The sequence below is a fragment of the Miniopterus natalensis genome, chromosome 15 (assembly GCF_054644295.1).
Source record: "Miniopterus natalensis isolate mMinNat1 chromosome 15, mMinNat1.hap1, whole genome shotgun sequence".
Lineage (NCBI taxonomy): Eukaryota > Metazoa > Chordata > Mammalia > Chiroptera > Miniopteridae > Miniopterus > Miniopterus natalensis.
Window position 1 is genome coordinate 4665866 of NC_142095.1, and position 22532 is coordinate 4688397.

General features: G+C 45.6%; 3 protein-coding genes across 5 annotated transcripts in view; 2 read left to right on the forward strand and 1 right to left on the reverse strand.

The window, feature by feature from the left end:
* The window catches only part of KLHL18 (kelch like family member 18), a 39648-nt gene extending 36945 nt beyond the window's left edge, over window positions 1–2703 (reverse strand). For both annotated transcript variants that reach the window (XM_016202721.2, XM_087824794.1), the window contains exon 1: window positions 2575–2703. In XM_016202721.2, coding sequence (XP_016058207.2) covers window positions 2575–2703 — 129 coding nt within the window. The remainder of the gene's footprint in view (window positions 1–2574) is intronic.
* A 248-nt stretch (window positions 2704–2951) lies between these two features.
* On the forward strand, window positions 2952–9326 carry LOC148091391 (kinesin-like protein KIF9). Of its 2 annotated transcripts, XM_087824796.1 has the most exons (3): window positions 2952–3180; window positions 7559–7656; window positions 9056–9326. In XM_087824796.1, the coding sequence occupies exons 2-3, from the start codon at window positions 7564–7566 to the stop codon at window positions 9236–9238; spliced, it is 276 nt and encodes a 91-aa protein (XP_087680922.1). In that variant the 5' UTR covers window positions 2952–3180; window positions 7559–7563; the 3' UTR covers window positions 9239–9326. The 2 variants fall into 2 exon arrangements, with proteins under 2 accessions (XP_087680922.1, XP_087680921.1); XM_087824795.1 differs by lacking the exon at window positions 2952–3180 and having other exon boundaries at window positions 7397–7656.
* Window positions 9327–11280: 1954 nt separating this feature from the next.
* Window positions 11281–22217, forward strand: LOC148091392 (kinesin-like protein KIF9). Its single transcript, XM_087825079.1, has 8 exons — window positions 11281–11365; window positions 13319–13543; window positions 18541–18624; window positions 18737–18829; window positions 19992–20139; window positions 20830–20894; window positions 21773–21850; window positions 22209–22217. Exons 1-8 carry the CDS (start codon window positions 11306–11308, stop codon window positions 22215–22217), a joined length of 762 nt encoding a protein of 253 aa, XP_087681205.1. The 5' UTR covers window positions 11281–11305.
* Window positions 22218–22532: the final 315 nt, after the last annotated feature.

Sequence of the window (22532 nt, forward strand, 5' to 3'; positions counted from 1 at the left end):
GGTTGCCAAGAATGCTTGCACTACTATCCTTGTAACCATTAGGATAAAATGACTTGCCAAGAGGAAGGACCATGGGCTTTTTCTGACAGAATACTACTCAGTTGGATTCATGACCCAAGATCCAAAGATGGGCTTCAGGGGAACTGCTCTCAAGACTGAATGCAACATTATACATACACTATTTTGGGGAGAGGGAGAGTTCTTCGCTTTCATTTTTTTCATTTTTTTATTTTTATTTCTCACCCGAGGATATTTTTTCCACTGCTTTTCAGAAAGAGTAGAAGGGAGAGAGAAACATTAATGTGAGAGAGACACGATTGGCTGACCCTCCCGTGTGGCCCAGGTTGGGATTGAGCCTGCAACCCAGGTACATGCCCTTGGCCAGAATTGAACCCCAGACCCTCAGTCCGCAGGCCAATGCTCTAACCACTGAGCAAAACTGGCTAGGACTTAACACTTTAAAAAAAAATTATTGATTTTAGAGAGAGGGAGAGGGAGACACAGACACACAGACACACACACACACAGAAGGACTGATTTTTTTGTTCCACTTATTTATGCATTTATTAGTTCATTCTTGTATGTGCCCTGACCGGGGATTAAACCTGCAACCTTGGTGTGTTGGGACCACGCTCTAACCAACTGAGCTACCCGGCCAGGGCAAAACCTTAACACTTTTATTAGGTAGGTGAAGATCCCCATTTTACAGATGGAGGAACTGAATCATCAGGGTTTAAGGAACGACCAATAAGTGGCAGAGCCAGGATTTAAACCCAGGCAGTCAGGCTCAAGTCTGTGCTATGTGCACTACCTCTCAGACTGACAATAAAGGAATAGCAAAGCTCCCAAAGAAAAAGAAGCTGAAAGAGAGAGAGATTAGAAATGTTATCAAATTTTGGAACATGAAAAGCGGACAAATTAGTAACTGACTTAGATGGAGTATACTGAGTGCTGCAGATGGCCAGCCACTGCCGAATCCCCTCCCAAACCCCACTGCTGGAGACACACAGGTTTCCTGTCGAGGTGTGGGCATTAAGGAAGCCTGAAAACAGGCAGCTAGTCCCCCCATCAGGCAAGAAACTGCTCTGCTACTGTCCCAGCAGAAAACTGGACAGGATAAACTAGAGGCTCCAGACTTGGGTAACGAAGGTACCACTGAAGACAAGGGAGTGGCACCACTCAGGCGGAATAAGTGAAGGTCTGCATATAGAAGCAAGAGCCCCCAGTCACCCTAACCCATGGTGCCTTGTGACTCTGCCCTATATAATCTGTAACCTACATGATTCGGGCTCTTGAGCATTAGCTTCCCATTCTCCTGGATGGGGCCATTCATCAATAAAATAGCCAATATTTCTCCACTGCAATTTTCGGTGTTTAGTGTTTGGCACTGCTAGCGCTACATGGACCAACTCTTTCTGTTCTATAACACTTAAGAGTGATGAAAAACTTATGCCAGGCATTATGCAAAGAATACCACAGATGCCCTCATTTAATCCTCACACTAATACTGAGAATTAGGAATCATCTCTGTTTTTGCATTTGGAAAACCGATGCTCAGAGAAATTAAGTAACTTGCCCAAGGTTACAACTAGGATTTTAATTCAAATCCTTAAATCACCAAAGTCACACTTAGCCATTCTACTCTACTGTCTCCAGAGGTTTGACTCAAATCTGTGGAAGAAAAAGTTTCCTTAACCCTGCAGAAAATAATAAGAGCCAAAAAGAGCTCTGTATAGTATTGTTTTGCTTTTAAACCGGGTCCTCCACAGATGCCGAGAGCTTTCCAGCCAAAGCCCAACTGTGAACACGACTTGCAGCAGCATCCCCCCACCTGGAGGGCTCCAGGCTCCACATGGCTCAGCAGCGTGGCCAAGGGGCAGCCCAGCATGCCTCTCCAACAGGGATGAATGCAAAGCACAGGAGGAAGGCTGGCTCTCGCGCCCAGAATGCCAGCAGGGAACCGGTGGTTAAGAGATCCCGCCCCACGCAACCCATCAGTCCATTTTCCGCGACCTTTGCGGCGGTGGCGGTGGCGGTGAACCTCCCAGTGTGGGGCAGAGCAGCTGTCTACCTCGAAAGATTTCCAGATCCGATTTTAAAAGTTCTTAAGAGACAGGTGGTAATCTCACCATCAAGGGCAAGCAATGACCGCTCAGGAAAAAGCCTGCGCCTCTACAACAAAGCTAACTTCGAGGGGCACGAAGCAATGTCTACGGAGACAAGAGCAGGTGCTTCGGTGGCGCCCGTCAGAATGTAGAGATGGCCACCACCCCTTCCTCTATGGAGGGGCTGCAAGCGCGTTTTCTCTCGTCTGTGACAGATAAGGGGGGCGGGCACCCCGGCGTCTCCCACTCTGAGGGCCTCGGCGGCGCGCCTCTCGGCCTCTCCCTCTCAGGGCTGAGGCTGTGCCAGCCCACCGCCCCACTCAACCCCAATCCTCCTCTGCCGCTCGCCCTCAAACCTCCCTTCCCCACCCCGCGTTCGCTAGACCTCGCTTCCCCTACCGGCCCCGCCCCTCTTTCCTCCTCAGTCGGTCCCTTTTCCCTCAGCCCCGCGCCGCCCAGCCTTCGGTACCTTGAGCGTCACGTCGCACAGCTTGCCCTGCCGCCGGATCTCCTCCATGACGCCGTAGCCGCGACTAGGCAACTCGGACACGGAGAAGTGCACCAGATCCTCCAGCTCCTCCGCGCCGTCCTCCACCATCTTCACCCGCCGCCGCGACTGCGCAGGCCTGGCCGGCCGGCCGGCTCTCGACTAGGCAGGGCGGGGCGCGGGGGCGCGCCGACGACGCTCGGGCGCAGGCCTGGGACCCGCCGGGCCTGCGCGGCCGCCGTAGTTGGAGCCGGCTCTGCGCCGGAAGCCCTGCTGCCCCTCTTCCTGGTTCACGGGCGGCCTTCGTCCCCTTGCTGCTTCGATCCTGGTCTCGCGCCTGCAGCCGTCGCATTCTTCCTCGAATCAACGGTCCCATCTCTCGTTTCCCCGATTCTGCGCTGACCTTACTCGTATCTCAACAGAGGAGCGCAGCCTTCATTTCCGCCCCCACCTCCATACTTCCGGAACCTCCGGAAGCGGCCCGTTGCCATGGCGGCGGCGTACACAGCCTGGCCGCCGGACGCGAGTGTTTTCCCTCGCAGCAGTTACTGTAGTCGCGTTGCTGGAGCATCTGCTGTCTCCGGAGCGGTGAGCTAGGGCCTGGGAGGGGTGAAGGGAGGTCAGAGAGGGGGTGTATTCCCCGGCGGCGGGCAGCGGCTTGGATCCGAACGTCGCTCCGCCGGGGAGTTTCCCAGCTTGGCTCCCTGATCTGGGAAACCCGGGCTGAGGAGGGCGCGGCCTCGCGGGGGCCCTTTCAGCCTGGCTGAGGCTTAGGGTCTTCGGATCTACCGTTTCCTGTCTCCTCGACCGTCCTGCGTCGCGCCCGAGGTTCAGAGGGCGCGAAGCGGGAGACCAGAGGCCTTCTGGGCTCTTCCGCACTTAACAGTTTTCGAACTGGAGGGGGCTTCAGGATCGCCAGTCCGAGCCCTTTGCTTTCACAGATGAGAAAAGTGCTCCAGAGAAGGACAGGAATGGTCCTAAGGCCCGCTGCCTCCCAGACTCCGCATAGGGCTCCAGCGTGTTGGGTGACGGGAAGGGAGAAAGGCCAGTACTGCTTGGATCGGAGTCTTTTGTTTAGCCCAAGGCTGGGTGCGTTCGGACCCTGTGTTGGGGCGGTTCAGACGCTTCTGCCGCTGTGGTGGCTATGGGGGTTTCCCCTGAGACCCCCTGGTCTGGGCAGAAGCCCTGGGAGATAGGGACCCGCCTGGTGCTTACCGTCCCAGCATATGACCCCACTCCTTTATCGAACCTTCAGACGCGTGGTGGCAATTCCGTTCATTCCTACCCCTAAAACAAAGGAGGAAACCGCGAGCCCCTACAGCAGGGAGGTTTCCTGGTGGCCACTCAGAGGTATACTTATTTACACCAGAAATATCTAAGGGTAGTATCCGTGAGAGAGCGGCGTTCTCCACAGGGACCTGAGGGAGAAGGTCCCTACTTACAAGGGAGGGTGTGGTGAAGGCTTGAACATAGTTTCTTGAAAGGGGTGCTTGGAAACCAAGTGTCCTCTTAGAAGGGCTGTGGGCTTAGGGGCTGGTGTGGGAGGGGAGTGACATTGTATGCCCCTTGGGACTCTCTCAGTAGTGACCGAAGATGGACCCACATATGGAGATTCAGCAACCCTCTGACTTCCAACCATGACCATCACCACGAACCACCATTTCTTAATCACCTGCTCTGTGCTGGGCACTGTTCTGGACATTGAGGGGGGATTCAAAAGAGATAAAAGGCACACAGCCCTATCCCTCAAGCAGCTTGTAATTTAATTTGGGAGCTGAAACCCATTGAAATGATGCCACGTAAGAACAGTAACAAGCATTATTTCAGTAAGTGCAAGATGGCATGGGGTCCCCCATTGTCTGGGTATTGAGCTGCTGAATAGCAGACTCGCAGGAGGGTGTAGTTAATAAAGAAGGCTGGTGGGTATGGCTCCTGGCATGCCTGGAGCCATGGGTGTGAGCATGGGGAGGGCCTTGGGAAGCACAAATAGAGTGACTGCACGTGCATGTGCATGTTGGCAAATTGCATGGTAGAGAAGGGGCAGGCTCTGGGGGGAGGGTGATGCTTGGAGCTGGCCTGTGCTACCCTTGTGCTGTCAGTGGGTGGGGGCTGCCAGGAGGGAGGCGTGGGCACCACCCCCAGAGGCTGCTCTACTTCCTGGTACCTTTCAGGGGTCACTCTCGGCAGGAGGATGAGCCCTCAGACTGGCACAGGGAGTGGTTCCCAGAGCTTCAGGGATTGAGGCTTAAGTGTTTGCTTGAGTCGAAACACACCTCCCTCCACTCCCAACTTCCCAATAGCCTAGATCAAAGTGAACTTGGAGATGAGTTCTCTTCAGTTTCCTCAATTTGGGATTCATGTTAGAGCTATCTGCAGCTTTTTATTTCTAAAGGTCAGTTTTGCAGACAAAGATTTCAAGACTGAAATTGGACAAGCCATTGTCTTTGCTCACCTGAATACCTATCATATTCATTTTCTAAAAATTAAAAGTTCTGAATGATCCCATGATAGAAATGACTTCCATGCAATCATCTCTTAAGGAAGGTAGGAGGTGGACACATACTTTACAATAGGCAAATATTAAAGTAATATGTTTGCTTATTTGATTTAACATCTGAAGGGCATGTAACTGGGATTAGAGTTTTATGTCCACATCATTGACACTAAAAAGAAAGGACAGAGCCTGTGTCTGTTGAACTTGCTTCTATAGACACTTAATACCACCTGAGAGTTAATATAATTGTAAGAGGAAATCAAGTGGTCAGCACAAGTTGTGTCTAGAAATGTGGAGGAACATTAATATTTTTAAAACACGCAATCCTTTTTATCGTTTATTACCTCTCTTAGATAATGCATGCAAAATGTTAACATTCTTTAATGTGCTTTTTAAAAAAGTGCAATAATTTAATTAAAAGAGGAAATCTGTCCTGACTTGTTCTTTACAGGAAAGGTCTTGAAAATTAACTTCTTAAAAGTATTAAACATTGTATCAGCTTTGCAATAGCCCAAGCAAGCTATTTGTTTTTTAATAACTGTGTTGATAATGCTTTTTTCCAATTTGAAGGTGAAATGGAGTCAGCTCCCTATGCCTCATGTTTTCCTAACTCGTCATAAATTCGGTAAATTCCTTTGCTGGTTGTCTTTCTCAAAAGTATCCAGGAGTTTTCTTTAGCCTCAACTCCTTTCCTGCCCCATGAAAGTACAGGTTATTTTAGGGGCAGATGGCTCCTTTCTGATTGAACTGGTCCAACCTGACAGGGAGATGGAGAGAGAAGCGTGTGGCGCCTCATACACCCTCCTCCCACCTTGTCTCTGTTGAGAGTCATTTTGTACACTTGGAGCATTAACTCTAAATGAGTTGTTCACATTCTTTCTTTATATTTATGGTTCTATAAAGTGAAATTATTGAAATTTCAGAGCCCAGTCTTAGGACTACATGACCATAAACTACTTGATGATACTCAAATTATTTTTAAAAAGCAAAAACAAGGAAAGAAAAAAATATTAGTTTGGTCTTAGAAAAATGTATATGTAAAATTAGAAATATTTATATGATAAAAATTAGAAATTTTGGAACAATTTTAAAAACTTTGGAATATTTTAAAATTGTATTATGTTAGTTTTCCCAATAGTTTTGAACAATGAGGTTATTTTATACATTTTACTGTACCTTTACCTTGTTTTCTAGTATGACTTAACTAGATTTAGTGCAATTGATAATTAGAGATAGGTTTTCACTTAGCTTTTTGTAGTGCACTTGACATTTTCTTTCAATATTTAATCCTTTGTTATCAGTGTATAAGAGGCACCTAAATAACTGATTGTTTTAAGTTCATTTTATGTTCCCTTTAAAACAATAAAAATCCGTGTAATTATTACTTCTACTTAATAACCCTTTTGCTTCTCCACTCTATGTTAATGCTAGAACCAAAATTTACTCTCTAATTAGTATTAAATACTTTACGCAGACACTGTCAGGAGAGGGCCTAGTGTAATTTGACAATGAGACTAATATCCAATAAAGCTGAGATTTCTTAGTTATCAATGGGAGGGCTATACAATTCAGCTTTTAAAAATGTTTATACTTTATTTGGACAGGATCCCCTTTTGTAGCATCTCTTGCGTTTGCTTTACTGTTATGGCCCTTACCTTGAGAAAGTCTTTCCCATTACAGGGCAGCCCTGCATAATAGGAAGGTCAGTTACCTAAATCGCTGCCCTGTCCCTTGTATCTATAAGCATTCCTTTCACCCTATCCCACGAAGCTCCATCGAACGTATTTTAGCATTTTATTATTCATGGTAATTATTTGTGATTGTATAAATGAAGAAATACACATATATGTGTTTCCACCTGAAAGAAAATGGTGGGAATATAGTTAGGTTTTAGGAGAAGAGGAAGGAGGGGACCAGCTCTGATTTTTCCTTCAATGGAGTGCCAGAGGAGAAAGAATATTTGATTATGGGCTAGATTAAATATACATCTAGGGAATCTTTTTTCTGATCTAAGTTTATCCGATAGAGGTAGAGGAGGAGGTGCTGCATGTGAAGTAATGTATGGTAATGAAGAAAAGAATTAGTTTTAAGGCTTTTCATAGTAAGTGTTTTCACAGAGAATATAATGAATGAGGCAAAGCGTAAGGGGACTCAGATACAGAACATTTCTAGAAACCACATCTACAGTTAGGACACTGAAAGGAGCGTTCTTGGCCTTCTCTTTCAGTCTCAGGGGGATCGCTGGTGGAAAATGGTGAGGCAGCCGGTAAAGCAGGATGTATACGTACTTGCTGAGCACCGTCCTGTGGGTAGAGCACTGAAATGCTAGGCGGTAGGAAGGAAGACCGCTCCCAGTGGGCTAGGAAACCCTGGACTGTACATCACTCCTTTCTCATCTGCTCAGTGAGTGACATCCCCCCTCTAATTGTTGTTTGATGATGACTACTGAAATTTTTGCTATTTTCTTTTTAGCTAGAATGAGTACCAAGAAAAAAGTTCATGCGTTTGTCCGTGTCAGACCCACCGATGACTTTGCTCATAAAATGATCAGATATGGAGATGACAACAAAGTAAGTGCAGTGTGTTTGCTGTCACCTGCCCGGGCCTCTCTCTGTCCCACCTCACTGGAGTGACCGTTTCCAAACAACCCTTTAAGGACTAAGACAAAATTGGTAAAAGTTCAGATGGACTCTAGAGCCCATCAAGTCCAAACCATTCCCCTGTGATGCTGTTGATGAAGAAACTCATGAAACTCCCATTTTTAATTGTCTTTATGGTTAATAAGTTTACCTTTATCCTTGTATCTGACACAGAAAAACTGACATTTGTCCATACTCACAAAACTTCCTGGTGATCGGATCTTCTGTTACCTAATCTCCTGGAGGGGGTACAGTAGAAATTTCTCAAGTCGATGACTGTTAGACTCACTAAAGCAGTGGGAGAGCCTCTTATTGAGAGAACTGGGAAGATTTATCCATCCCCATGTCCTCACCAGTGTCCTGAGAACCTTTCTGAAGCCTGTGACAGGTTTAGGACAGCTCCAGTTGGATGTTTTCATTCAGGAAACATCTGTGGATCTGCTGTGGGCAGCACTGAGACATTCTTTAAGGGAAAAAATCAAGGCAGACTGCCCAAGCACCAGAAGTCCTGGCAGTCGGGAGAAGGTTCACATACAGCCCCGTGAAGTGCGCCCTGCTGGACGTAGTTTCCTTGGACACTGAAGCACAGAGCAGTTTCGTGTGTGAATGAACCAAGCCTCTCTCTCTGGATCTTAGTTTCTCTGTGTGTGGCCCTGTTTTGGCTCCTGGGTTAGGGCAGCCAGTGTAAGATTCCAGTGAGAGTCTGTACGCATCAGAAGTCCCGGTTGCGAAGGTTGGAATGTACCATTGACCTACCCCAGTATGTTCCTAAACCAGCTGCTGCCACAGTGGCTTGCTATAGAGGGATCTAAAAATCTAAAAATTTTTTTCGAAATCTTTGCTTGTCTGTGGGAGTAGGTGCACAGCACAATGCTGAGGCCTCCCCGTCAGTGACCAGAGAGCTAGGTGGAGAACAAGCCCAGCCTGTGTCGCCAATCCTGCTGTTCTCTCTGGCCTAACCCGGGCCCCCCTGTGCTAAAACTGGTTTAATAAGAACATGATAAATGTGCTTGACCCCATATCATAGATGGGGGACCAAGACACCACCCTGTAAACTAGGGAGAGATGTGCGGAAACTGGTAAGTGCTCCAGTGCTTGACCCTGCCAGCTTCAGGGTTGTATGGCCTCCCTGCAGGAGCTTCCGTCTCCCATCCCTGAGAAATCATCCAGAATATCCGCCCATACGTGGGAGGCCCTGTTCTTCCTAAGGCTCACTTCCTCTGTTTCCTTCAGATCAGGCCTTAGCCATCAGTGATTTTTTTTTTTACACCAGTTTTCTAGCAAATGCCAATTTATCTCCCCCTCTCCCTCTCTCCCTCTCTTTTCCTAGACCATTGATATTCACTTAGAAAAAGATACTCGGAGAGGAGTTGTCAATAACCAGCAGACAGACTGGTCGTTCAAGGTGGATGGAGTTCTCCATGATGCTTCCCAAGACTTGGTTTATGAGACGGTCGCGAAGGATTTGGTTTCTCAGGCCCTCGATGGCTATAATGGTAATTTAGTTCACTAACTGTTTTACTTAACCTACAGAACCCCTCGTGGAGGAAGAGGTGCAAGTATTATATGGTGAATAAAATAAAATATAACCTCATTTACTAACTTTTGTTTGCTTATTTGTCTGTCTCCATGTTCTTGATATTTGCCTGGTGACATTGTGGGCATGGCTTGATCCAATATCCTGGACTCTACCTTCATAGGCGTGACCCTGGCTCTCCATCAATCATGGGGGTTCAACTGTTATCCTGTTTCAAATATCTCAAATATTAATTTTGAAGATAATGCCCTTATGGTGAATTTGATGGAGTCCAAACATTTTTCTCTAAGCTACCTGCTAGGAGCTATTTCCATTCATACTATCAGCACGACCTACTGTTTATATTCTAGTATAAAATTATATGTAAATATATCACTGAAAACATGAGTAGAGTTTGATTTCTTAACAAATTAAAAGCAGCTTTATTAGGAAATTTTTACAAACTTGTTCAGTGTAAGATTGTTTTAAAATCTTTTTCTTCCCCCATTACCCTCTTCTACCTCCTCCTACCCCCTTTTCTCTCTGGTATGTTTTAAAAGTTTTTAAAGATTTTAAAATCCTTAGAATATATCACAGTTTGTAGACTTTGCCCATACGGTGGCTGCTGACTAGAATGCTCCCTGTTTGCAACTTTTAGGTCTGTTTAAAAGTCCCTTGAGCCTTGGCTGGGTAGTTCAGTTGATTACAGTGTCATCCCTGATACGCCAAGGTTGAGGGTTCGATCCCCGGTCAGGGCACATACAAGAAGCAACCAATGAATGTATAAATAAGTGGAACAACAAATCAATGTTTCTCTCTCCCTTCCCTTCTCTCTCTAAAATCAATAAATAAAGATTTTTTTAAAAAAGTCCCTTGAGCATAGATGCCCAAACACTATAAACACTCCTATGCTAGCGTAGGTGTGGTCCTCATTGACCCTGAGGGGATGTGGCCGTGGGGAGATGGAGACAGAGGAAATAACGCCAGGGAAGTTTAAAGTCTTGGGCCCCGGTGCTGTGGAATCACAGATGGGTTCTGAGTCCCAGCTGAAATGACTCCTTCCTGCACATTTGTGTTGAGTTAATAGACACTCTTTCTGACTTCCAGCTCAAATTCTGAATTAAGGCCCCTTGTAATTGGTAAAAACCTACCAATCCCAGAAACTAGAGCATCCATTTGGCAAAGGCAAGCTCTGGTTTCTGTGGCACAGCATTGCCCGGGCAGGTTTGCCGTGTAAATGCCCAGAAGCAGCCTTTGGGATGGGTCTGGCACAGGCTACCCAAGCCAGGAGGAAGAGCAGGTGGGACCCGGAGCCCAGGGTGACCATGTGGTTTGTGTTCTGGGACCTGGTGGTGATGTAGACCTAAAAGATGTGAGAGGTGCGAGCGGGAGTCTTCCCCGAGGGGCAGTAGCACCAGATCAGGACCTGGTCATGGTGATTAGTTTCTGGAAGTGACATGGGACCAACTAGCAGCCCTGTTTGGTCCTATGGGAACTTGCAGTCTACAAAGAATTCTCAACATTAACAGGAAATGCCCTTCCCACTCCCATCTCTTCCTGGGGATTTCAAACGCCCTTGCCTTGCCTCCTGCCTGGCCAGCCCTGCAGGGAGGCCTAGCTCTGAGCCCCTGGAAATTCATGGCCTTGCTAAAGAAGAGCTGGAGTTCAATATTCTTCATCTTTCCTCATCTTTCTAGGGTAATTCCCAGGTCCTCTGTTCCCTGGGATTCCCTGCTCTCCTCAGAAGCCCTAGGGTCAGATCGCTTGGTAGAGAGAACAGTAGAGCACTATATGGACCGCATATTAAGAGCAGCTGTCTGTGTTTTGGTCATTTATGTCCCTAGTTCCCTGCCCACCCGCCCTCCATGGCAGGAATTCCTGGTGTCTTTGGCTGCTCCTGATGGCCACCTTCACTGGCCAGGGTCCTGGCTGGCACTGGGCATGCTGGGGGTTGGGAGAGCTATCCTTGGAGCTCTTTTCCTGGATGTCAGCAAGTCGTGTTTTGAAATGTTTGCAGGCACCATCATGTGTTATGGGCAGACAGGAGCCGGCAAGACATACACCATGACGGGGACAACTGAGAATTATAAGCACCGGGGGATCCTCCCTCGTGCCCTACAGCAGGTAGAGGGGCCCATGGGTGGTATGCCACGCAGGTCCTCTCCACCACAGATGCTGCCAACCCCAGGCCAGCCACTGGAGCAGTAGGGTCAGGCTGCAAAGGAGTTGCAGGCTTCAGGGAGACAGGATGCACGTGGTGGGGGATGTGTATGTGTCAGTGTGTCAGAGGCCTCAGGAAACCAGGAGTTCGGGTTTTGGACTCTGGCCCACGCCCATGCTGAGCCCGTTTCCTCCTTTGTAAAAAAGGGAGTGAGATGCTGATTGGCTTCTGCTGCTGCGATGGTCTGTGATCCTGTGACTGAGGACTTGGAGGTCTGAATCATGTTCCTTCCTGGTTTCCATGAGGGGATGGGGACCCTGCAGAGCTTCCTTACTGGCCAGCGCTGGCTTCCACCACCACAGCCCCAGAGAGAGCCGAGGGAGGGAGCAGAGCAGGACAGCAGCTCTCCGGCCTGAGTCTGCTCGGGGGCCTGGGAATCATGACTGAAGGCAGGATGAAGGGCCTTTGGGGTTTGTGAGCCTGGGTTCTGTGAGGACCTTCGGGAGATAGGAGGCAAAGGGCTTTTCCCCAAAAGCATCTTGTGTTTTTATATCCATGTCCTGTAAGAAGTGTAGCTGTCCCTCTGGTCTATCAACCATCTATGCTCTGATTTTTGAAGCAACATCCTTAATAACCCACTGTCAGAGCTTCAGTTTCTCAGGATCTCAGGTGTCAGTAGTCTAGCCAGTGCTACCCAATAGAAATCTAATGTAAGTCACATATGCAATTTTGAATTTTTCAGTAGCCACATTAAAAAAAAATAAAACAGGTGAAATTAATTTTAATAACATATTTTATTTAACCCAGTACTTTACATTCTTTTTCTCATACTAAGTCTTTGAAACCTGGTGTGTATTTTACACTTCAAGCACATTTCAATTTAGATGCTAAATTTTAATCAGAAATGCTTGATCTGTATTCAGATTTAATAAAATTCACAGTTGAAAAAAATAGATTTATAAATCCAAGTTGTACCAAATATACTTAAAGGTTTACCAGTAATTGAATTTACTACCACTTTTTAAATTTCAATTTCAGTTCACTGAAATGAAAGTTTAGAATTCATTTCCTCATTTGTACTAGCCACATTTCGAGGGCTCGGCAGCCACCTGTGGCTCATGTCTACCCTATTGGACAGCACAGATCTAGACTGTTAGAGCAAGATTGGACTTCAAGAATCATCTAGCCCAACTCCCCATTTGACAGATAAGAAAATTAAGGTCCAGAGAGGGGAAAACACCAGTCCAAAGCCACCTGCTGATAAGTACAAGGGGTGGGGAACCTCTTCTGCCAAGGGCGATTTAGATATTTATAACATAATTTGTGGGCCATACAAAATTATCAACTTAAAAATTAGCCATGAAAACAGCTCCTAGATTTATTGAACTTCAAGTCCCACCTGCGGTTGCCTTGGCAGGGTCAGACCCCTGGTATAAGGAGTTGAGAAGGCTGCGTCCTGGCTTTGCTGCTTCCCTTACCAGCTGAGTGACAAATCGTTTTATTGCAGGAAGCTTCCCACAAATGGCTATTGCCCTACCCTGCTTCAGTCACAGGGAGCTATGAGGATGGAATTAAATCATGGATATGAAAGAGGCTAATACCTGGTGAGAACCCATAAAACAGGAGATCTTCACTCCAGAGTCCTTTCTGTTCATGCCTCTGCTTCTTGGGACTGTACAAGTATTAGTCAATCTTTACGTTTAGTCCTCAAAATAATAAATACCACCCAGTGGGCTAAGAATTACAATAATTGTTGTTGATGATGATGTCACACTAACTAGGCGGTAAAATTATTTTAGGACAAGGATTTTCTTATTGTACTTCTTGATGTTCCCTCCTGAGGTGAGAACTCCCCCCAACAACTAGCTGGCTTTGCAGTCCTGCTCTCGGTGACGGCTGTCCAATCTCCCATCTAGGTTTTTAGGATGATCGAGGAACGCCCCACACATGCCATCACTGTGCGTGTTTCTTACCTGGAAATCTATAATGAGAGCCTGTTTGATCTCCTGTCCACTCTGCCCTATGTTGGACCCTCAGTCACACCAGTGACCATCGTGGAAAACCCTCAAGGGGTCTTCATTAAGGGCTTGTCGGTCCATCTCACAAGTCAGGAAGAAGATGCATTCAGCCTCCTTTTTGAGGTGAGATGAACAAGTTTAAGGGTTTCTTCCCTCCTCCTGCCCTTCCTCCCTCCTGCCCTCCCTTTTATTTTTTTCCTCACTCCCTTCTTCTTAGTTTTTTACTTTGATAATCAGAATGAAAATGAAAATATACTTCTTTAGCAATTTCAGCTAGTATTGAAAAAAAACAGGAATAAAAAAAGAATTTACTTATTTCCTACATATGGCAACAGTAATAATGTATGTTTTGGCTTATTTCCTTCTAGTCTTTTTTTCCCCATGCAGTTTTTTTCTTTACATAGTTGCAATTGTTCCCCCCGGCCCCCCCCCCCATACATTTAACATTAAGTCATGGGCAATTGTGGTATAGAAAAAAATAAGAATTAATGTCCTTAGTATATAAAAGCTTTTACAAATCAATTTTAAAATTCCGCAGTATATGCTATTAAAAGTCATATTGGTTGGAACTCTTATACATTGCTGGTGAAGTGTAAAATGAATGGTGCAGCCATTTGTCAGTTTCCTAAAAAGTTAAACATTTATTTTATCCATAGGATTTAGCGATTCTACTCCTAGAAATCTACCCCCCAAAAAGAAAGTGTTTATGCATACAAAGACTTGTACACAAATATTCATGGCAGCATTATTTATAATAGCCAAAGACTGGGAATAACCAAATATCCGTCAGCTGGTGAATGGGTAAACAATATGTTGTATATCCATACAGTGGAAAACTGTTTAACAATAAAGATAAAATGGAGCACTGATACATGCTACAAAATGGGTGAATCTCAAAAAAAAATGCTAAGTGAAAGAAATGAAAAAGATCACATATTGTATGATTCATTCATTTAAAATGTCCACACAGTTTGAAAGCAGATAAGCCATTGCCTGGGGGAAGGAGGCAGGAGTGATTTTTTTCCTATTCATTTCCTATTTTTAGTTTCATTGATATCTGCTCTAATTTTTATTGTTTATTTTCTTCTGCTTGCTTTGGATTTAATTTGCTCTTCTTTTTCTGTTTTCCTAAGGTGGAAACTTGGGTGATTAATTTTAGATCTTTCTTCTTTTCTAATATATGCATTCAATGCTATACATTTGCCTCTAAGCACTGCTTTCACTGCATCCCACAAATTTCGATAAGTCACGTTTTCATTTAGTTTAAAATATTTCTCTTGAGATTGCTTCTTTGGCCCATATATTATTTAGAAACATACTGTTTTGTCTCTACTTATCTGGGGATTTTTCCAGTTATATTTCTGTTATTGATTTCTAATTTAATTCCATTGTGGCCTGAGAGCAGACATTGTATGATTTCTATTCTTTTAAAAATTTTAAGCTGTGTTTTATGGCCCAGAATGTGGTCTTTCTTGGTGAATGTTCCATGTGAGCTTGAGAAAAATGTGTGTTCTGCTGTTGTTGCCTTTCAGCAAGTCTTGTAATTTTTTTTCTTGGTATCTGGACATACAGTACTGGGTAAAAGGAATGGCACACCACTGATTCCCATGGACATTTCTGCTGCGATACATCATGATTCTCTGTATCTGCCTGTCTGTCTCTCCAATTTTGAGAGCAGTAATTTCCCCCTGTGACCTCACTTCTCTTACAGATTTAAGAAGGGTTGTGGGTTTTTCATCGTGCTCAGCTTTTTACATGCTGTTAAGATGAAATGGTAACTGCCAAGCTCCTTGCATGCAGAACCAGAAACTGAAACGATAATTTCTCCAAGATTTATTTTCTACTTTCTTAATTCTCTCTTCTGCAGATTAGTATCTAATCTTCTCTTTAATTTCAAATATTATATTTTTTTTTCCAAAAGTTCTATTTTGTTATCTTTTAATCTTACTAGTTACTTTTATAGAATTTTATTCATTCCTCATGTTTTCATTCCTTTTTATTTCTTTAAAGATATTAAACATAGTTATTTTATATTTTTTACCTAGTAATTCCACTATCTTACCATTTTGAGGGTCAATTCTACAGATATTCTTTCTACTGACTCTTGCATACAGTGCCTTGTTTCTCTGTGTGTTTTGTGATTTAATTACAAGCTCTGCTTCCTTGGAGCTTTAGCAGTGTGTCTTCTTTGAGACTTGGGTTTAGAATATATTACTTTAGAGAAGATTATTATTTTTTCCTTTCAGAAGCCCAGGGGACATTACCAATCCAGGGCCTCTTTAAATTAAATGTTTATTTTAAGATTGTCAGAACTTACAAGTAGTATATACTGTACGTATGCCCCGTCTCATGTTTGGTTGAGGTTGTGATTGTGAGTCCTTGGAGACATTATTTTACCCCCCTATCCAGAGCTAATACCCATTCTGAAACTATTTCCGTGCTTTCCACTTTTTGCAGCAGGTTTGCCTCTATTTCTCTTTAGCCAGAAAGCATAGACTTCAGGGACAGGGATTATCAGACAGCTCCCTTCGGTAGACCCAAAGCTTTTTCTGACTTCAGCTGTATGGTTGGATTACAGGGTGCTGAGTCCAGAACTATGAAGGGTCTCTCCCACAAATATGTGTACACATACACACACAGACATGGAAACACCAGGCCTCTGAATCAGAAATCAGGTCTTTATTACTCAGAGCCTCAAAGGGGTAACAGTGGCTCTAGTAATACTGTAGCACAGTTCCCTACACCCCAGTCTCTCACAGAACAAGGCGGTGAGGGCAGATGTCACACGTGTTTACAGAAGGGAGGGGTGGGGTGGCATGGGGAGGGAGGAATGCCTGTATTACTGGAGAGGATTTCCAAAGTTATGAATCTCAGAGCTTATATAGGAGCTGGTACTTAGAGTCTTCTTCCCCTCTGCGGGGGTAGAGAGAGATTTGGGGGCTTGGGGGGACAGGAGGGACGGAAAGGGGAATGAGAGAGAGCATGCTTTTGTTTTGAAATGTAAGCAGATCCTCTCTTGGGAAAGGTCTCTACCTTGGAATTTAAGCATTTGGCTCTGGAGGAGAAAGAAAGATTTTTTTATCACCCTTTGAATGGGAACAGATGGCCTGGGGCAGGGGTAGTGGAGGGAGTCAGGGGAGGACACTAGTGGCTCCAGGTCTATCAGCCTTAGACGGTGAAGAGCAAATTACTCTGTTGGAAAAAGGAGATATTCTCTATCTGTTAAACTATCTTTATAACTTAACTTCACTGCTCAGAGAAATACCAAGAACCCAGCCAGGATGCCTCACAGCACCTGGGCTGCAGGTGTCCTCAGGGCAGTAAGAGCTTTGGTCCTTGCTCAGTTTCTGGATCCCAGCTTCTGTTACGTGTCTGACCCCTGGGTGCTTCCCTTACTTTCATACAGCCTCAGCCATGCATCCAAAAGGAAATTTTAAATATTCTGTCATCTTTAGGTATTTTGCTGTAGGAGGATTTCTGGATATTTAGACCATTGTATTGCTGCTGAGATACAATACAAAAGGTGTAGGCCTTGGAACTGGGTTTCTTTAGCTATGAAGACTCCCTCTTGAGCAAATCATTCATCTCTCCAAGCCCCAGCTTGCTCCTCTGTAAAAGCAGACACACTAATAGTACCTTATCCCAAAAGGTGGTTATGAGAATCAGATAGGATCCGGCACTGTCTTTTCTTTTTTTAAATTGAGGTGTAATTGACGTATAACATTGTATTAGTTTTAGAGGTACAACATAACAACTTGATGTTTGTATATATTGCGAAATGACCACCACGATAAGTCTAGTTAGCATCTGTCACCACACAGTTAAAATTTTTTTCTTGTGATGAGAACTTTTAAGATCTGCTCTCTTAGCAACTATCAAATATGCAATATGGTATTATTAACTATAGTCACCTTATAGCTCATGACTTACTTATTTTATAAATGCCCAGAGGTGGAACTGCTGAGCCATATGGTAGTTCTGTTTTTTATTTTTTGAGGAACCTCCACACTATTTTCCATGGTGACTGTGCTAATCCAGGTCATTCACTTTGAGCCCTGCATACAGTAAGGGCCCAGTGGATGCCATTCAGAGCATGATTTTTTGGTATTTCTCAAGCACTCATATTTAGAACTGGACCAGGCACTTTGTTACTAGCAATGATTTCTCAAACCCTGATGCTTTCTAGAGCTGGATCTTGGCTGAGGATCTGACAGTAGAAGGACAGTTTTGAGGCCTAAAGAAGCTCACTATGGGGTATGGAAAGGAGAGGGAGAAACCCATGCTGACTAGGACACACTGTGTCATCTGTGCTCCAGGAGTGACAGGCTCCTGATGAATGTGGGCCAGGGGGCAGTCAGCAAAGGACTCTTCATGGAGGAAAGGGCACTTCTCCGGCCTTCAGAGGTTGTTTAATAGACACCAGAGGCACAGGGAAGAGGGCACTTCAGAAAGAGGGGCCTGAAGGATAGAGGAATGTCACTGTATTTGTAGGACTTACAGTGAGCGGGCTGGTAGCAGCATCAGTTTGTTCTTTCTTTTGTGAATGCTTTCGCCTTCCTTAGATTGCACCATCATAGAATTTGGTTCTTCATTCGGGTCATGTGGTCTATCACCTTGATTGACGTGCTCATGTTAAACCATCCTTGCATCCCAGGGGTAAATCCCACTTGGTCGTTGGTGTATGACCTTTTCCATGTGGTGTCCAAGTCAGTTTGCTACGATTTTGGATTCTGCCTCTCTCTATTACTAAAAACTATTTGCCAACATTTCCCTGCCTGCATAGCATTCTGCTGTACAGACAGATCATTCCCTACCTGTTGGATAGGTAGGTTGATTACGATTTACAATTTATGAACATTTTGAAGGCACTTAATTCCCCTTGTCACTTTGCTTTTCAGAAAGCTATACAAATTCACACACCCCTAGCAGTGGGTGTAAATATAGATTTGGACTCCAGCTGGTCTCCCATTCTGCTAGTTTATAAAGGAGATTTGCCTGGAAGCCTGGCTGACTGCAGTGATATGAGATCACTGGTGTAGCTGTCAGTATAGTTAAAATGACCCAAATGCCTTGTTATTTAAATTTTTCAAAATATTGTCCATGTTTTCCCTCCTTTTCAGGGAGAAACCAACAGGATTATAGCCTCCCACACGTTGAACAAAAACTCATCGAGGTCACACTGCATTTTTACCATCTACTTGGAGGTGAGTGTGAGCTCTTCGTCTGGCCTAGGAATGGTGGTCAATTCCATGGGGCCTGTTCAGTCAGATTCTCCCCAGGAAACTTCAGCCTAATCTCTGTTTGGATGTTTCATAGGCCCATTCTCGGACCTTATCAGATGAAAAGTACATCACTTCCAAAATCAATTTGGTGGATCTAGCAGGCTCGGAAAGGCTGGGAAAGTCTGGGGTAAGTGGGGGGAGCAAAGGTTCCCTTTCAACAAGCCATGGCCCTGTTTCTGGCTTACTGGCCTGTGCACATGGGCCACCCCTCATTGGGGTTGCCCCTCATTGTGAGCACAGCCCTGCTGTAGGCACAGTAGAGCATGTGGGCTTGACCCTGAGGAACTGGAGGGACAGAATTAGCAGAAGTGGAACAGCTGCAGCACAGGCAGTTCCCATGTGACAGGACTTTTGTAAAGTTTAAATGAGATCATCGCCCTGCCCTTAAATTCTTAAGAAGGTGCCTGGCACTCAGTAAGTGCGCAGTAAATGCTCCACGCTGGAGATTAGCATTTCTCTTTATATGAGTGTGAGTGTTCACAGGAGTATTTGCATGAGTATTTCATCTCAAATAAGTATTAATGAGTGTATTAGCATAAACATTCACAAGAGTATACACCTGAAACTAATATAAAATAGTATCGAATGTCAACCATAATTGACAAATTAAAAAGTTCCTTAGACTAAGGACAGTAAGATAGGAGCTCTACTTTTAGCTCTGTTATAAGTTACATTCTATCTTTTAACCTCTCTGATTGTTGTTTGGACAATAAGTTTTCCCCTATCTAAAACTTAGAATTGTGGCTAATTTACAAGGTAATGTATATTAAAGTCTTTTTTATGTCTGAAGGAGTATTATGATTGGACTAATTAAAATTCCAATTTGAAACATTGTAAATTAACATATGCAACTTAAAAGATATGTTAAAATGTCCAGGTGGGAAAATACATGAAAAAATATGTTAGCTAAAAAAGAATGTATTCACAATAGTATTCGGATGAGCATTCTTTGTGCATTTGTGTGAGTATTTGTATTTGTTTAAATATTCACAGGATTATTTGCTCACAAATATTCATATTTATATTCATATTAGCATGACTTCTAAGTGAATATTTATATGAATATTCACATAGCATTCAATTCACATGAGCACTCATGAGTATTTGTATGAGCTTTCCTGTGAGAACTGATTAGTATTATTAGCCCAAGATGGAATACAATCCCTTGACATTGAGAGAAGACCCTGGGGTTCTGGGAAGGAAGCTCCAGCCTGGCCACACACCTGCAGTGCTCTTAGTGGGGCAGCCTCTCCACTTGGTCTGAAGAAGAACTGACCTTTGGTTTGTAGTCTGAGGGCCGCATCCTGAAGGAAGCCACCTACATCAACAAGTCACTGTCATTCCTGGAGCAGGCCATCATTGCCCTTGGGGACCAGAAGCGGGACCACATCCCCTTCCGGCAGTGCAAGCTCACCCACGCCCTGAAGGACTCGTTAGGTGAGGGTGAGGGTGTGGCTGGTGCACAGGGAGGAGGGCCAGGCCTTGACATACCTGCTGCTGGTGCAAATGGAATTGCTTCTTCCCAGAGGCGTGGACTTACTGCAGCCTTTTCACAGTGGCCTCGGACCCACCTGAAAAGGCAGAGTCAAGCAGAGTGCCCTCTTCTTTCACCTACAGCACGTCATGCTGTTCACTCCTCAGAACCTTTGCCTAAGCTTTTGCCTCTCCTGGGAATACCTTCTCATTTCCTCTCCTCCCTAAACCAGCTGACAGCACCTTCGAGGGCCTCTCCCTGGACGTCTTTCCTTCCCCTACAGTCTCCCCGACAGAGGGGTGGGGGCTGTGTCTTGTCATCCTTGTGTGCCCAGGGTTTTGTGTTGGGCCTGATGACACAGCCATTGGTGTCTGGTGATTAACTGAGTGCTACCATGAGTAAAATCTGCCCCCTTCCCTCCCGGCCTCATGCCATCTCTCCTCTGCTGTTCCCCACCCTTGTGACCTCATTTAACCTAATTACCTTCTAAAAGTCCCACCTCCAAATACCATGGCATTGGGAGTTGGGACTTTAACATATGAATTTGGGGGCACACAAACATTGAATTCATACAGACCCCCACGAGCCTCCAGGGAATCTCTAGGCAGCAAACCCACATGGCTCATGGCCGTTCTGTGTCCTGCTTTCTGCAGGGGGAAATTGCAATATGGTCCTGGTGACAAACATCTATGGAGAAGCCGCCCAGGTAGAAGAGACGGTACGTGAAGACGGCCAAATGTTTGAGAACTTTCACGCGGTTCCTGGATCGTGTTGCTTCATGCAGTGACATTCTGTGTGTGTGTGTGTGTGTGTGTGTGTGAGAGAGAGAGAGAGAGAGAGAGAGAGAGAGAGAGAGAGAGAGTGTGTAACCACAGCGAGGGAGTCGTGGCCACACTTGCCGCTGTGCTTGGAGTGGGAGTCTGATTTCACCCCATACAGAAGCAACTCCAGCTGTAGTGATGGAGGCTCTCCCTGAGGGCTCTCTGTGGGCCAGTTCTGCCCAGAGCACATTACACACCTCATCGCTGAGTCTCCCAGGGACCCTGTGAGGCAGGTCTCCCGGCTCTGCAGAGAAGTTACAGGACCTATCTGAGGTTGTACTGTTGGTCAGTGGCAGAGCTGTTAACCACTGGACCAGATGACCAGGTTGCCCAAAGGAAGAGCCCATGCAGCCCTCCCTCTGGGCCACTTCTAGGTGACCTATCCCCCCTCCAAGTCGGCTTCTCTGCTTCAGGGCTCCGAGTCAGCCCAGCATTGTAGGAGGTTGAGATCTCAGGCTGGTCTCGTGCCACCACATGCTCCTCCCACTGCCAGGGAGGCAGCCGTCCACCCCTCACATAACATCAGTGTAGTAGGGCAGTGTCTGGGCTGTTTCCCAAGCACCTGCTTATGTGGCTGCCTTGTGGGCTTCCTGGCATAATTACCCCTGGGACTCGGGCAAGACCCTCCTGACGTCACTCCATGGGCGCAGGAGACCCCACTGTCCAATTTGGAGCATGTCTCTGAGCAGGGACTTGTTATTCCTAGTGGGCTCCTTTTACCTGTTTTGCGAGTATCTCTACCAATAAGTAATTGGCCTGTCGGATCTGTCCACAGCTGTCTTCACTGCGATTCGCAAGCAGGATGCAGATGGTCGCCACCGAGCCTGCCATCAACGAAAAGTATGACGCGGAGGTACTGATGGCTCACAGGCAGGCCTCTCCCTGTGGGGGAGGAGTGTGGGTCTGCTGCCTGGGTTATGTGGGCCTGGCTCCCCTTCCTGCCCCAACCAAGGGTGCGATCCCGGGGCAGCCCCTTTCCATTCTGGGATAGGCCAGTCTTCAGAATCCCTTGACACTCCCTTGGGGGCTGCCACAAAGGTGAAAGGGTTAGGTCAGGCCTCCGCCCAGTTTGCACGTGGGGGCTTCGGGGCCGCTGAGTACCCTGGGTTTTGGTGTGGAGCTTCCTTAAAGATCAGTTTTGGAGCTAAACCAGTGTGGACCCCCTGTCAGACTCATTCGGGTATGTCACTGCAGAACCTCCTTCCTCCCAGCCTGAGTAGTCCCTACCAGCAAGCAGAGCTGACCAATCAGGGAATGTTCAGCATGACCATTAATTGGGGAAATGCAAATTAAAACTTTAGTGGAATTTCACCCCAGACTAGCAAGAATTAGAATTTTTCTGACTGCAAAATGATGGTGAGATGCCCTGAAACAGGAATGCCTCTCTATTTCTGGTCAGAGAGTGGATACAACCACTTTGGAGAGCATTTTGGCAACATTTAGTAAAGTAAAAACACATTTACCGATCATTTGGCTATCCTTTAAAATGCTTATGGAATCAGTTACTGCAGACAGGGGCATATGCATGCCCTGAG